At 36.3% G+C, this 17,249-nt stretch overlaps 1 protein-coding gene across 10 annotated transcripts in view; it reads right to left on the reverse strand.

The window, feature by feature from the left end:
• BRD9 (bromodomain containing 9) overlaps positions 1-17,249 on the reverse strand; it is a 49,244-nt gene that overhangs the window by 29,521 nt on the left and 2,474 nt on the right. For 2 of the 10 annotated variants that reach the window (XM_031946082.1, XM_031946085.1), the window contains exons 2-8: positions 15,130-15,350; positions 14,087-14,219; positions 7,375-7,435; positions 5,963-6,107; positions 3,778-3,888; positions 2,858-3,033; positions 555-692 (exon numbers count right to left, since the gene is read on the reverse strand). In XM_031946082.1, coding sequence (XP_031801942.1) covers positions 555-692; positions 2,858-3,033; positions 3,778-3,888; positions 5,963-6,107; positions 7,375-7,435; positions 14,087-14,219; positions 15,130-15,350 — 985 coding nt within the window. The remainder of the gene's footprint in view (positions 1-554; positions 693-2,857; positions 3,034-3,777; positions 3,889-5,962; positions 6,108-7,374; positions 7,436-14,086; positions 14,220-15,129; positions 15,351-17,249) is intronic. The other 8 variants (XM_031946091.1, XM_031946088.1, XM_031946090.1 and 5 more) reach the window with 5 other exon arrangements.

Raw genomic sequence — 17,249 nt, forward strand, 5'->3', positions numbered from 1 at the left:
CCTCCCCACTACACTTTGGCTAAAAACAGTTCCTGATATCAACTTTTATTTGGAAACATGAACTATATTTACTCAGAATGTTCCAAATCACATTTTCAAAATTTATTGACTTTTCATTCATTCTCTGAAGTTATCATAACAAAAACAAAGCAAAATGCTGATATAAAAGTGAGAAATAACTGAGGTCTCCTAAATACAACACCTCAATCAATACACATGAGAACATAACAAACACACATTGGGTGATAAAAAGCCACAAACATTTTAGAGCCATTGAAAGCACTAATGCAGAGAAGTGACAAACACAAATTAACAATTTAAGCAAAAGCCCCTCAGAAGAAAGGCTAGTCTTGTAGGCTCACAGGGGACTGTCTAACAGTCTTCAAGTAGAGGATGGGTCACTGTTTGAGTGGTGGGGAGCACCTTATCTCTGCTTCCACCAAAGGAGAAAAAACCCAAGTGGAATGGACTTAAACTGCAGCAAGAGGAACTTAGGTTATATAGTAGGAAGAACTTCTTGACTAGAAGAGTTGTGAGACATTGGAATGCATTACCAAGGGAGGCTGTGGAGTCTCCTTCTCTGGAGATTTTTAAGAAAATGGTGGGCAGGTATCTTTCTGGGATGGTTTGAATACAGTCCTGCCTGGAGGAATGGGGCTGGACTAGATGGTCTCTCAAGGTCCCTTTCAGCTCTATGATTATATGAGAGAAGTATGACAAAAAGATTATTATGGAGGCAGAAAAACATGAGATTGAGTGTATAAGGACAATTGCATTTTATATGGGTGCATATATGTACAAACATATCTAAATGCATTTATCAATAAGAACACCTATATACCCACATCATTAATATGAATTAACTAAAATGGTAGCCCTCCAATGTGTTCTCCACTAATCTATTCTATTGCTTGCAAGCTCCCACAAAACAATGCAACTAGATATTTAAAGATGAAAGCTATTCCCCGTACTGTTCTCCTTATGCCTGTTTCAATCCACCATTAGGCAGAAAGAGAAGAGCACTGAAAACACTGGCAGCTGATATTTTCAGAGGATATATAACATATTTAACGAGGTCAACAAATGGGTATTAATGGTTTAAAGAACAATTGACCTAGATAAATAAGATTACATATTTTCAAGCATAGATTGCTATAGAGTAATGGCTACAATACATGCTATTTTACTTAAAATACTCCTAATGAGATTAGGAGATATTAAAAATGACAATGGATATGTACTGAAGGAGTATAGGAGTCTGAAACGATCAATTAAGTTGTTATTCTTTGAGAATTAAAAAAATCCAGTTTGGTAAACTGCTATAATAAACATGTTTCTTGTGCTCTTTGGAACATACGTAAGACCACTGTGGAAACATACAATGGACATTTTATAGGCAGTGTTGGTACCAAGAAACTGTTACTTCTCAATTATCCCCTTTGTTGTAAGGAACAACTGAGAGGCAGGGGGAGGTCAGTGTGTTAAACAACCCACTTAAGCATTGCTGACTTTTGTCTCTCTTGATCCCATGGCTATGAAGGAAGTGAGGCAGAGAGCTGACTTAAGCAATCTTCAGGCATAAAAAGAAAAGAGAAAGAATTGACTAAATTGCTACTATTATTGGTGCTGACATCAGTGGAGGCCAGGTTGCTTAATGCTGTTAAAAGAAAAAATCATGGGAGATGGGGAGGGAGGGAAGAGGTCATCACTCTCCCTGACTTCTCCTCCATTAACCATATGTGGCCAACTAGCTGAATGCTCATTTAGGCTTGGAGAGTGAAAAGACAGAAAGCAAACAAAAAAGGCTCACAAGGCTAGAGAAAGCAGGCAGGAGAGGGGGCCAGGAAAATTTGGAGAGTCAGAAAGCCACTGGGCCAGCTTGAAAGGTTGAAGAAGAAAGTTCCTCAAATATACAATTTTTAGAATGTGCTAATAAACTAAGAGTTGATGAGGGGGCTAGCATCGGCACACGGAGGTAGAGCAGGGGGCAGAAGGATCACCAGCAGCTCAGCTTTCAGAATTATGCCCGTCAGCCATATCCTGTACTCTAGCCAGGAGACCTGTGGGAATGCTAGGGTGACAGTAACAGCAGGCAACAGTAAACGCCTTTAGTTCAGACCAACATGCCAAATGAAAAGCCCTGCGTGGCCCATCTGACATGTGTGTTGGGGACTGACAACATCTAGCCAAGCATGTGCAAAGATGTTTATTTCAGATCAAACTTTGGTGCATTATGTTAATCAATGATTTAATCTTTTATCTTTCCAAGAAGAGTTCCTGAGGAAGAATACAAAACAGTGAAGCAATCAGACTTATTAGTACAAGGGTTACAAGGCAATAATACCATTTATTTCTAACACAGATCAAATTAAGACAAATGTGAAGAGAATTTTCAAATCCTTTGTTGTGCCAGTATTTGGTTGTATTAAGCGCATCTGAAATGAATAATCAAGTAAATGAAAATTTTTTGTTACTTAGAGATCTTGTCTATATTGAAATTTTACCTGTATAACAAATAATAATGTTATATGTTGATATGCATTTCTTCAGAGGAGCTCAAAGAACCTGCCAAATAACATTCACATCATTCAGCAGAGGTGGCCAAATGACTTAGCCAAAGATACCCTGTGAATTGCAAATCAAGATAAGCCTAAAACTAAGGTCTAAAAATTCTCAGTATAGTGCTCTTCTCCATAAAACCTTAAATGAGTATGCACATAACTTCTTTGGAAAACATTACTGTAGAAAAAATTTTGCTTCTACTACTTTACTCATAACACTAAGACTGACTTGTTATTTTACTTATGAGCACCAAACTTCAGCAAGCAGTTGCATACATTTTCATCAAAACCTTTACCTAATAACTTCTTTACTTGGCTTTTTGGATTTCTTGGTTGTTTCTACTTGGACAGGAACAACTTCAGGGACAGGTTCCTCAACAGCTGTGTCTTCATTGCCCAAAAGAGCTGCCTGCTGAGAAAAATCCATGTCCTGCATAAACGACATGCTGCGCTTCAAAGCTAACAGCCGTTCCTAGAATCAGAAAGGACAGAGCGGCAGGGACTTTACCTTTCCCGCATAGCCAAGGCGCTATGATAATGGGATGGGATGGGAATGGCCATGGCCCTTACTTCATTCCTAATGGCTAATGTTCCATGGCGATGCATCATGATTTGATCATGGTATCATGGCACCAAATTGTTTAGCATACTGCCTAAAGTGATTCCGAAGAAATAAAATAAGAAAATAAAAAAAGAACAGACACAGATACCTCATCTTACCTGATATGTTAATCAGTCGCAAGTAAATGATGTCGTATGCATGCAACGTGGTTTTTACACTGCAGGCTGGTACAGTGGACTTAGAGCTCCAAGAATGTCAAAGGAGCCTGAAGCCTGCTGGATATTTTGGCAGGCCCATAAACTAAAGGGCCAGAGGAGGTGAATGAAATCCAACATGAATTACTTCCATGCTTGAAATCATCAACTGTAAATTTGAACACCGCCTCCATCTCCCCTCCCCCAATAAAATATCCCAGCTTGATCAAAAGCTGGTGTGGAAAGAGGAAAAAAAAGTGTTTGGAGGAAAGGGCCTGATAGTGACAGCCATGAGGCTAATTCTACACTGCAGATGCGATCACTGGAATTATAAGAAGAGGTGATAGATGGATGGAATAATGTTAATCACTATGATTGAGAATTTTTCCTTCTACATACATATAAATTTTAAAAAGAGTCTGTGCTTTTTTTAGCTCTTTGTTTTTAATAGATTCCTTACTTTGCTCATCATCTTAAAGCCTGTGTGGAGTATCTTCTTGGCTAATTTGTAGTACACAGTGTCTGGCCTGTTGTAAGTCATTGCATTATCACACATCAGTTTGAAATCTGCCTGAAAAATACAAAACACAGAAAGATTTCAAGTTTGAAAGGCCACAAAATAGCAACTAACCACAGTTCTAGATACCCCACTTTGCAAGGATAATGGATGAGTTCTCAGGCAATATTTCAACTATCTGCCAAAATCTGTTTTCAGAGGCATTTTTTCCTAAAAGATTTTTTAAAAGAGAAATGCAATAATAAAAATAGCTAGCTTTTTTCCCAGTGCCTAACTCTTTTCTGAATAGAACAAATAAATTCTGTAATGAAAAGTGGCAATTCCTTTTTAAACAATTCTTAATTTTCATTATAGGACAATCAGTCAAGTAGCTGCTAAGTATAAAAACTGGAAATGCTAAAATCACTTGCTTATATAAAGAACCTAACCTTCAAAAAGAAAAAATAAAAGATTTAGAAATTCTGTCCAATGTGTAATGAGTTCTTTATCACGGGTATTTAAACAGATGACCACTCTTTGAAGAGTTAAACTAACCGAAGGTCACTTTTGACTCTGAGATTCCATGATTCTACTGGATTCGGACAATCCTGTCCAGGTATATTCTTTTTAAGTAATATCAATCAGCAAACTATTATTACTATAACGTTCTTTTTGAAACGTGGAGACCTCCTGATTTAGAAATTTCCTACAATGATCCAGAGCAACAACTCATCAGTTCTTAGAGAGTTGACTGAGATGCTCAGTATTAAGTGACTTGCCCATGACAACACACGTAGAACATATCTGACAAAGAACCTGAATCCAGATCTTTCTGATTTCAAGGCCAGTCCTCTATCTAAAATCCTGCCTCACACAGAGCAGCATGGAATTAACTGTGACTGACTCTTGGCAGAACCCAAATATTACATCATGTCCCCATTCCTAGCATACCACGCACGATTTAATATAAAGAGGAAAGGAAAAGGAGTTAGAAGATCTGAATTCGAATCCCAACTCCAACGTGAGTTGACAATCATTCCAGTCTTTTCATTAAAAAAGAGAGTAAATAATATGCATCTTTTCTAGAAGATACTCTTAGATACAACTTTCAAAAATTAAATCACATAAAACTAAAATAATTAATAGTAAGAAAAAAGATATACTAAAAGCTCTAAGTTTAGTAACAAATGAGAAAAATTAATCTCTGAAATGTTAACTGTCGCCACCAAAATGGATTAGAGGCTTTCAAAAACACTACCATTGTAGTCTGTTATGTGATCATGTCTAAAATCAAAGAAAATTACACTTTTTTGGTTCCTCAGCTAAAAAAGCAACTGTCAATCTATATTCAAAACCTTTAACTATAACCAGAAAAGATGCATCCAGTTAAGTTGTACAAGCTCAACTAAGAAAACTTGTTTCTTACAATGTTGCTTCTTATGTGGGCCCAGACAGTAACAGCTCACAATTACATGTATTATTTGTATGTGGGCCTCCACAAATATAGATGGTAGGTAGTCGAAGTATGATTATATTAGGTTACGGGTGGAAAAACTGAAGAGGAAATGAGTGACTTGGCCAAGATCACCAAGCCAATATTCTAAATTGGGCTTCTGCCTCCAAGTGTGGTATTCTTATGTTTTATCAAAGACTGACTGTTATACAACCATCACCTTGAACCAGTCTTGTTATTTACCTTAAAGCAATGTTTTTTTCAGCACCCAACACTCACAAATGGGTTGGTCTGCATTTCAGCTGGCATACCAAGATTCTTTTGTCTCTCATCAATATCTGACACCAGAAGTCCAAGAGTGAGAAAACAAGTCAGAAATCTAGAGATAAAATTCATCAGGCTATTTCCACTACATGAATGGGTGTGTAAATATTTCTAATTCCTATCTACTTGAGCTGCTGGACAATAAAAGCAGTAATAAATGTAAAAAGCTTGATAATCTCTAAGGCACATTATAAAAATCAATTTCCAACCTGAGTAAAGACTGGAAAGTTTAGTAGTCAGGAAATAGTAAAAGTGAAATAATGAATTCTCTCAACTGGTAAACTTGACAGAATGACTCAAGTTTCTTAACCAGAAAAAGATGAAAAGGGATAGTGCTTTAGAATAACACATTCAGTTGCCAAAACAATTTACCTTAAACTCTGTGACTGATTTGTACTCGTTAGCTACAATTTTGTCTTTCATTGTACCAAAGTCCATGGGATGCTTTATTATCATGGAGTATCCAGGAGCAATTGCATCCGTGACAGGAAAAGCAAAAAACCCATGAGGATCTTTCCTAAAAATGAAGAACACACCTGTAATTTCACCAGGGAATCCCAAGTCCCTGTTTGTAAATTAGGCAAAATACTTTAAAATACAGAACTGTATTAGGCAACTGTATTGGCCAAAATTGAAGTTTCATGTATAACAGATTTTAAGAAAGAAAGAACCAAAACTTTTATCTTCTATGGTAAGGACACTATGAATGTTCCAATCAGTATAAATATTTCACTACTTTTTATTCCTGAAATGTTAAATTTCAAACTCCTTAATGGAAGGAGATGTTTCACTTCTATCATTGGATTCCCAGTACTCTTTTGGATGTCTTTGAAACATTCCATCATGGTCCTGGTGAGAGGGGAATACTTTCCTCCTATCCCATTTTACAACTTCTTTTTGTGTGTGGGTTTCCCCCACTACAGTGGACTGTGTTTTCATTTGCATTTGTGGTCTCAGAACTTAGCATAGTGTCTGGCAGATAGGAGGCACTTAACAAATGTTTACTAAATAACTGACCAGAACACAGTGGACACTTAAATGCTTGTTGGCAGAAAATAAATTTTCAACCAATTCCCATGGCACTCTCTAAAAAACAATGCCTAAATGTTCAGACTCACTCTCAGTATATGTAAGGTAACCAGGAAGTTTTGACAAGGATTGGCACTTGAAAGATGCCCAAGCAGAAGCTGCACACATTCTTTTCCTCCCTTTTCCTCATGTGAGGGAGGATGAAGGGATTAATTTCCAAGTAAATAAGTAACATGGGCTTGGGTATGCAGGTATTTCCTTAGGATCTCAATTCAAAGCTAGAAAACATTTAGTTATACCCCAAAGTCTAATGCTTATCTAATACACACACACACACACACACACACACACACACACACAAAGAAACAAACACATGTGCATGCTATACTTAGGGACATCTCATTAAAAGAGGGGGAAGAATTCAAACTGCAATATGTGGAAAAACTCTGGTTTGAATTAGAAAGTAAAAGTAAGTTTAAGATTATCCTTATACTATGGAGTAAAGTAGAATGGGATCTCACTAAGACAACATTCAGTAAAAGTAAGTTTTACTTGGATTCACATCCAAGGAGTTTCATTATTAAAGTAATCAAAATGATAGTAAAAATGATTCCCCCCCCCCACCTCCCCCGAGTGGAAAGTTGGTTTGAAATGACCTGTGTTATCAAATGCAAAAATGGAAGAATCAATACTGAGAGGGCATAAAATCCTCTAAGCCTTTAGATACTGTCTATTTCTACAAATGCAGGATTTACCTCTGGAGTTGGCGAAGAAAATGTTCTAGCAATTGCTGGATAGGGGTACTCTCGTTTTCAGCTGCCAATGTAAAAAAAGCAGTTAAATGTAGTTAGTCCAGACAACTCTGGTGTCACTTCGTAACAGACTCTCAATTTTTGAACATCAACTCATTTGATTTTAAATGATCTGAACTCTAATGAATTTTAAAGACTATTAAATGAGCATTAACATGATTTATAATGTACAGGAGCTTCCTTTGCAATGTATTTTGGCATAAATCCTCTGCTAAATTACAACCCAAATCTATTAAGATCCAAAGAATTTCTCCCCCCCCTTTTAAAAAAAAAAAAATCAAACTACTAGCACTGAGAAAAGTTTAATTGCTGCATAGAAATATGTGCTCTAAAAAAATGATTTATAAAAATTTTAAATATAGTAGTATTCTCATCCTGAGAAACAGCCAAACAAGAGTTTGGCTAAGTTGTTGTGCGCATGTGTGTGTTTTTTAAAGGAAAGAGTAGGAAATATTATGCAGTGAAAACTGATTGCTTGTGGAAGCTTTAGTCAAAGGAGTTAGTAGAATGTTTTGAAGGAAATGCTTATAATTAGCAGAAGTCAATGTAGGTTTTCTAGCAGAGAAATGATGAGATTAGATAAGGAAGAGGACTTCCTTAAACTTGAAGGAGGGAATGGAGAGAGGATAGACTGGAAATATTGCTTTTCCTCCTCAAATTTTCACTCATTTACTAAAGCTTGTACATGTTATATCCCCTTCACCCTATTAAAATGTAAACTCCTTGACCACAGAAATTATATTATATTTTTATTCTTAGATAACATGGTATATAATAAACAACAGAACTTCAACAGAACTTTATCAGGAGATTCTGATAATAGTCCAAGCAGGTGGAATGAAAAGGAAATAAGTAGAGAGGTAGAACTGACAGGACTTGGGGAAAAGAAAAGGAGAAGTAGGGAAGAATGCTTAAAGAATATTTTAAGACTGGTATCACCATTCCCAAGTAATCCACCAAAAGGGAATTAAGAAATTGGTGCAGGTTTTGGGGTCAAAAAAATCAAGTTTGGTTTAGTCTTAATCAGTTAACTTTACAATCCTGAACTGTAGCTCAGAGGCTTCTGACCATCTCCAGTTGGTTATGATAACCTAGATAACCATCACAATCAAGCAAAATGGCACCACCGGGATGATGGAATGAGTACATGACCATGAAGTCAACATTCTAATTAATTTTATTCTACAAGATTTTCTCTGGATCTCCTTAATATCAGAAACTGATGGCAGCCTAGACAAATTTCATTCCCCTGATACCTATCTTCCTTCTAATGTGCCTGCCCTTGGGAATCCATGATCTACAAATTCCCTTTCACTCTCGATATACTCCTCACATTCCTCTACTAATGGAGGGACTTGGCTTCAGGATAAACAATGATCATCAAGTCACTGATTTATTGGGAAAAAATATATATCCTTTTAATCTGCTGGTCCTGATTTTAAACTTGTTTTTTCATGAAAAAAGAATTTTTTTTGCCACCTTCTATAATGCTGGCTATTTTCTCTCCAATATTTCCAACTTTTGACTGATTATAGCATGACTAAAATCCATACAAGGATGATTTTAGAAAGGTCTGGAGAAATTTATATGAACTGATGCTAAGGGAAGTGAGTAGAACCAAGAAAACATTGTACACAGCAACAAGAATTTATGATGATGAATTCTGATGGGTGTGCCTCTTTTCAGCAATGAGGTGATTCAGGCCAGTTCCAATAGACTTGAGATGGGAAATCCATTTGACCCAGAGAGAAGACTGTGGGGACTTGTAATGTTCTGTTTGGTTTTCCTGGGGGTCTTGAGAGCAGCCTTCATGTCAGCAGGTTAATCAACACAAGAATAGCCAGGTATCGAAGTCCAAAAGTCTTTACTGTCTCCTTCGCCTGATGCTCAGCTAGCTTTTTTCATGGCTTTCAGAGCAGACTTGGTTTCAGGGGAGAAAATGCAGGATAGGTCACCACTGTGGTGTGAGATGAAGTGATTCTGAAACCAACGGTTCATGCTTCAGCCTCCAGCCACCACAAAGATGGAAGATGCTATGAATCTGTCTCTCCCTCCCACCTTATATGCTTTAAACTGAGTGTAAACCAATCATTATATCACTAGGAAACTATTATTTATTGTAAGATTAAATCAATCACACTGAACTTAAGAGAACTATTAAGCACCATTCTAAATTAGATAACCATTGTCTCATCAATTCCACTGAATTAGCATCTTGTAAGAATCCTTGTTTTAAGTACAGAGTTCTGGCCTATAACATTTCCTACTTTCTTTCCTTTTAAAACATAGGGTGGGTAGTCACATCCTCCCTGACTTCTCAAGGAGGTGATCACACCTTCCCTGACTACTCAAAAAAGGGGTGAAAATACCAAAAAAAGGAGACAATCATAACCTCCCTGATGTCACAGGAAGGGAGATGAAAACCAAAGGAAAATGGGGAATCAAATCAGATTAGCAGGTTTCTGAAAAGGTCAGACTTGAAACAGGTATACATAAATCCATCAACATTGGAGATATTACAAACAACATGAATCAAGATGAGGAATTATACATGTCCATAAATCCTAGAAATAGTCCAAAATCAATCTATTGTCCATTACTTCATGTGTCTGAGAATCCAATGACTCCTATAAGCTTTGAAGTTCTTCAACAATCTTATCAACAATTTTTCATCTCAGGGAATCCAATGATTCCCGCAGTTTTTGAAGTTCTGCAACAGTCTTATGAACAATTTTTCATTTCAGGGAATCCAATGATTCCGGAAGATTTTGAAGTCCTGTATCAGTCTTATCATGTCTCAGGGAATCCAATGATTCCTGCTGGTTTTGAAATTCTGCAACAGTCTTATTAACAACTTTTTATCTTAGGAAATCCAATGATTCCTGCTGGTTTTGAAGTTCTGTAACAATCTCATTATCAGCCATGCTCTTTCAGTGTCAGATGTTTCTTAGGTCTCCTTTGTTTTTAGGTTTTTCTCTTTTTCTGTCTCTCTCCAGGTGCTCTTGGCACCCATCTGATTCCTTTTCCATCTATAGAGATACAAGCAAACCCTTTCTCCCTAGCAGTTAACCTATGTGGTCTCTTTCATTCACCACTTTCTAGATTTCTCCACATCACCTGGCGATTACATTGGAGCTGTTCGCACTGGACACTGCTGGGCAGAAGGCTGTTGGGTTAAAAAGTCTATATTCTCCCCAATTGTAATCCCTTTCTCCCATCTGATGGCTTCTTTTTTTTTTTTTTTTTTTTTTTACTCAATTACAAATGTTCTCCCTTCTGGAAAGAGGGACAAGATTCCAAGAACTCTACTTTTAGTCAGGTTTAGGTAAAATCTACTGAAAAGAAAATTATGAGAAAAAGGAATCTAGGGAATTTTTTCCTTCTCTCTTCATTTTGTGTCACTGTCAAAGCTAAATTGAAAATAACGATTACCAGAAAAATGTCTTCTGAGAAATATTTTTGATAATGAAGGAAATATAATTTTAAAAAAGATTCTCTACCAAAATCTTCAGTGGCTCCCCTGTCTTTAGGATAAACGTTTTACAATATGGTTCCCATTTACTTTTATAGACTTATTTCATCACATTATTCCCCTTCATAAATTCTCCATTCCAAAATGAAATCAGGCATTCCCTATACATGAAATTCTGTGCTGTTCTGCTTCTTGAATCCCTGGTTTAAATTCCATGACTCAACTCTCACATTCTACCCAAAAACTTTTTCTGAAATTGTTTTATATTACTTTGTATTTATTTACTTGTGTCCATATGTGTTATATTTATCTAGTAAAATGCTCCTGAAGGAATAATTTCATTTGTGTTTTTGTATTTTCAGCACTACAAACGTAGTATGTACTTAACCAATGTTTGGTGAATTAAATTTTTGACTTTGTCCTTCCTCATACTTACATCTAATTAGCTATCAAGTCCTATTGTGTCTACCTCTTCAATATTTCTCTCCTCTATCCTTTCCTTTCAATTTACATTGGACACTAGTCTATGATTATGTCTTTCCAAATCTCTATTCCTATTGTTGCTACCATAATCCCAGAGCCAGAACCTTATTAAAAATTATCTAGAATTCTGAACTAGCCTTTAACAGGTATTCCTATTTCCACTATCATTGCCTTCTAGTCTCATTCTTCACACTCCTGCTAAAATAACTTTTCATATGGAAGTAGCCATGTCAATACTCTTTTTAATACTCTTCAGTGGCTCCCTTTTTCCTTTTTAGAAAAATCTGAACATCTATTCTTGTCATTCAAGTTCTTATACAACCTCTAACTGCCCTAACTTTGCAGCCTAAGGCTAGATTACATCCTTCCACACATTCAAAACAAAAGCCAAACTAAACACCTTCCCCAAATCCTACTCATGTTTATAATCTCAAAGCTCTGTGCCTTTTTTTTGCCGTTTTCTCCATGTGGAATATAATCCTTTCCAACTCTTCAACAATGATTAAATGCCTATTATGTGTAAGACTATGCAAGATGCAGAGGCTACAGCTACAAAAAGAAAACAAAAAATGGTCCCTAGCCTCAAGGATTTTAAGGTATATGGGGACTATGAGGAATAATATGACATGGATAATAAATCTAAGATAATTTGAGGGGAAAATTGCTCCCTTATTCAAGTCCATCTGAAAGGTAATCTATTCCAAGAAATCTTACTACCTCCTACAGCTGGTGACTTTCTTTCCCATAAAACCTCAAATGACACTTTTGGTAAACTCTTAAGGTAAACAATATATAACTTTGAATATATTTGTATATTACTATTATATTCGTGTTTTAGACAAGTTCTTTGACTATAAGGTCTACATAAACCAAGTCCTATTGGTTTTTACCTAGTGGTATATTTACAAATGGATGTACTAAAGACTTTTCAAAATTTAATGTCTAAAACAAGGACTCATTACTTTTGGCTCGGGATATTCTAACTCTTAACTCTGCATTTCCACTGGTTGTTTCTTAAGCCTGCAATTCTCTCCCTCCTCATCTACATGTTGTCTCCCTATTAGACAATAGGGTCTACTGAGAACATGCATCCCTAGCATGTTGCACAGAGTCAATGAGTGAGACAATAAGCATTTATTTATTAAGCCTGTCTTATGTGCCAGGCACTCTGCTAAGCACTTAAGATGCAAAAAAAGGCAAAGGACAATCCTTGCTTACAAGAAGCTTACAGGTTGACAGAAGAGACAACATGCAAACAACTGTATAAACAGACAAGATAAACTAGAGATCAGCAATTGAGCAAAAGCACTAGCATTAAAAGGAATAAGAAAAATCTAGTAGAAGATGGACTTTTAACTGGGACTAAAAGGAAGCCAGGAGGCAGAGGTGAGGAGGAAGAGAATTCCAAGAAGAACCAGTAAAAATGCCTGATGTCTGAAAATAGTATTTTCTGTGTGGATCAGCAAGAAGGTGAATATCACTGGTTCACAGAGCAAATTAAAAGGTAGGCGAAGTGGGGAGGAGTAAGGTGTAAAAAAATTGGAAAGGTAGAAAATTAGATTATGAAGGGTTTTGAATGCCAAGGTAACAGGGAGACACTGAAGTTACTAAATGGGGGGTTTAGTGGAGGGAAGGTGATAGTCAGATCATCACTTTAGGAAGATTAATTTGATATATGGGTGGCAACAGGGATACCACCAAAAAAGAGGCTATTGCAATAGTAAGGGATGAGATGCTAAGGGCCCAACTAGAGTGGTGGCTGGTCAGAGAACGCAAAGATAAAATTGACAGAACTTTGCAACAGCTTGATTATAGGTATGGGAGAATAAGCAATTGAGCATGACATTTAGATTACAAACCTGGGGGACAGGGAAGATGATGGTGCCCTAGACAGTAACAGGGAAGTTTGGGAAAAAATTGGATATGAAGGGAAAGAAAATGAATTCAAAATTTAAGTTAAGTTTAAGATGTCTATGGAACATCCAGTTTAAGATGTCTATACAGTTATAAATGTGAAATGTGAAGATTAGGGAGAGATTAGGTCTGAATAAGTAAATATGAGAATCAACAAGATATAGATGCTAATTGAAACTATGGAAGCCAAAACTACCAAGTGAAATAGTATAGTAGGAAGAGAGGAACCAAGATAAGGCTTGGCATACAATAGAATCCTAAATACTTATTGACTGCATTTATTAATACTTATTATTTTATTTAAATGTTATCATTTTGTTAATAAATGTCAAATATAATAAAATTTCCATAACAAAGGCAGAAAAAAGGGAAAGTATATGAAATTTCAAACGTCTATTTTGTGTACAGCTTGCTTTTCCTTTCAAGCATATTTTATAAATTCCACAGGTGACTTTGAAAGGTCATTTCATTTCAAAAAATGTACTTCATTCCTTTTTATGAAAAAAGTTTTGACCTGGACAGGAAAGGCTAGTGATTTTTTTTTTTAATCAATCAGAAATGTTCCCCTTCTGGAAAGAGGGACAAGATTGCAAGAACTCTACTTTTAGTCAGGTTTAGGTGAAATCTACTGAGAAGAAAATTATGAGAAAAAGGGATCTGGGGAATTTTTTTTTCTCTCTTCATTTTGGATCACTGTCAAAGCTAAGTTGAAAATAAGAGTACCAGAAAAATGTCTTCTGAGAAGTATTTTTGATAATGGAAGGAAATATAATCTTTCTTTCTTACCTGGTTGAGTTCGGCATGCTCTGATTGGTCTATCTGGAGGTGGTTCAACTTCCACTTTCTTTCCTGGATCAAAGTCATCAGTCTCTCCCTCAGTGTCACAATGCTCCTTTTCTCGCTTCCTCTTCTTCTCCTCCTAAAAAGTAAAGGGAAGGACTAATTGTAACAGTGAGGTTTAAGAATAATTAACCTCAAATGGCTGAGCCGGGATTGATATAACTTGAGGGACATGATTTCATCAGTTGGGGGAGGAAAAAATATTCTGGTAAGAGAAATCCATTTCTTTAACTAGTCTCAATGTCTCTCCTTATTCTCAATACCAGCAATTGTTCTAAGTGTGACACTAAGTCAAAAAAGCCTCAAATTTTCAAAATATACTGGGACCCTAAAACTCAGTAAATGTTTACTCTTTTGAGGTGTAGATAAATATGTAGGGCTTTGAAGTTCTCTTTTTAGTAGCAGTTTCTAAATTAAATAATATATCATCTCACTGAACATTTAATATGGAAAAACAATATACAATACTTTTTGTTTCTACTGTGTGAACTTGAAGTAGATCTCAAGCTATGTAACTCTCAATCCAGAAACTCAACACTGTATATCACTTTCTGAGAAAACAATTTGGCATCACAAATAATAAAAGCAAGGTATTTTTATCTAATATGAAAGAACAGAATTTCCTCTGGAGAAAACTATACTATAGAGATATAATTTAACGATAATTGAAGAATGTGGAACTAGAGGAGCTGGATGAGATGACTATTTCTGCAATTTACTACTTCTATGATCTTAGACACAATCTTCTTCATCTGGCTGAGACTCAGTTTTCTCATCTATAAGGGGTTAAGTCAGGTTAACTCTTGAGATCAATTCTAGTTTTAAATCTATGATGCCAAGTTCATCTTGCTGAAGTAGCTAGTTTTAAAAAAAAAGTTTCTATGAAAACATTTTTGGGAAGAAAAAAATCTGATAAAAATGGAGGGAGAGATGACATTTCCAGATGTTGAAAAGACAGTATTATCATTGAATATGCAGGCATTCCTTACCTTTCTTTTCCTTCTTTCCTCATCATCAAGGTGCTTCTCTTTTTCTTTCTCAGATTTCTTTTTCTTTTTCTTTTTCTTTTCTTTATGACGTTCTCGCTCATGATCTGATCTGTCGTCATAATAACTAGAATCGTGGCCTGATCCTGAGAGCTCAGTAACTTCACTTCCTCCAACTTTAAGGACTAGTTTCAATGGCTTCTCCAAGGGCTTGTCTACATAATCTAAAACAAAATAAATTTTCTTTACAGAAATAATTTTAAAATTCACAACAAAGAGATTTGATTTAGAGAAGTACTGTCTAGCTGACAAACTCTTTCCTACCTTTCTAGGATGGCAACTCTCTCCTCTCCCTTCCACATTCTGATAGCTCTCTACACTCCACACTTCTCACAGGCTAGAGATGGGGTGAAGTGGAAGGGAGGGTGTTGTGGCTAGGCCCAGCCTGAAATGGCAAGGCTAGTTAAGGTACTAGCATTCATCAGTCTTACCTGCCTTCCTCCTCACAGCATGTGCTCCCTGCACCACCAAAGATGCCACTGATCTGGTATGATTGGCATAAAGGCAGATAACTGGGCAATGACCCAAAGAGGGGCTAAAAGTGCAGGACTATACCAAACCTAGCACAATGACATGGAGAAGCATAGAAGGAACAGTGCTGGGCCCCAGAGCCTACAGTATAAGAGCAAGTGATCATCTCTACTGGGGTCAGGAGAGTTTGTGAAAGCAAGAAGTGATGGTTAAACAAAATAAAGGGAAAATATAAGATAATGTAGGGGAAATTTGCTATCAACACAACATCTAGTTTAGGAGATAAAAAAGTTGAGGAGAGCCAAAGACTCAATGAGATTAACTGATTTCATTACATGGAGGGAGATCACCAATGGAGTGATTATTTGATTAGATTTGTTTAACAATTTGCCAAAGAAAAAGAAGACAAGCTTATCAAATCTACAAATGATACAAAGCAGGAAGAATGCATAGAAATCCCTTGATTATAGAATCATGTTTCAAAGAGATTTTTGACAGGCTAGAATACTGAGCTAAAAATTAATCAATGAACACGAACCTGGTTAAATTAAGTATCAAAACAAGTATCCTACACCTGGATTCAAAAAATATTACAAAAAAGATAGAAATGAGGACGGTTTGACTAACAAGAAAAGGCCTTTGGAGATTTATAGTGGACTACAACCTCAAAAACTCAAGAGTAGAATAAGGCAGCCCAAAGAGCTATTGCAATTTAGGCCAAACTAATATGTTGTAAGATGTACAGACCAAGTGAATATTGCCATACTCCGACCTAGTTAGACCATATCGGGAGTACTGTGCCCCATTTAAACATTATATGTCAAAGAGGTCACTAATAAGTTGGAGCACAGTAGAGTTAAGAGTGGCAAGGAAAAGTGAGAAGACTTAGAACAAAGAATTGATCTTAACTGAAGAAACATGGAACATAACATTTAAAGGTGAAAGAAACCTTAGAGACCACTTGACAAATGAGCTTAGACATTATTCTGTAGATGAAATGACTAAGGTCAGAGAGCCTAAATGCCTTGTTCAAGGTCACAGGGACCAGAGTTAAGATTTTTGGTTTGGAGAATTCTATGGGACACAAAGATTGCAATGTGGAAGACATGAAACATATTTTGTTTAAATTAGCTCTCAAAGGCAGAATGAGATATGATGCAGCAAAGTTACAGGGAAAAGATTTTTGACAGAATATGATAAAAATTCAATTCAACAAACTTATTAAGTGCCCATTAGGTACAATGTAGTGTTAGACAACGGTGACTCAGAAATAAACTAAACAAGGCCCCTCAAACAGTTTATACACTTTTGGGAAGAAAACAACATGTATATAAATACAAAATCTATATTAAATAAGTAAAAAGTTGGGGACAGTCAGAACACAGTTGATTAGAGAGACTCGGAAAAAGTCTTATAGGAGAGCATTTGAAATGAATCCTGAGGAAAGGGGGGTGGGTCCAAAAAGCAAAGATAAGCAAGCAAAGCATTCTAAGCAGAGGGGATCTTTGCAAAAATAATAATAATAATAGGAAGATAGAATGTCATATGGGGGAAGAACAAGTCAGTTTGTCTAGAACCCAGCTTTTTAACTA

The sequence above is a fragment of the Sarcophilus harrisii genome, chromosome 1 (genome assembly GCF_902635505.1).
Source record: "Sarcophilus harrisii chromosome 1, mSarHar1.11, whole genome shotgun sequence".
Classification (NCBI taxonomy): domain Eukaryota; kingdom Metazoa; phylum Chordata; class Mammalia; order Dasyuromorphia; family Dasyuridae; genus Sarcophilus; species Sarcophilus harrisii.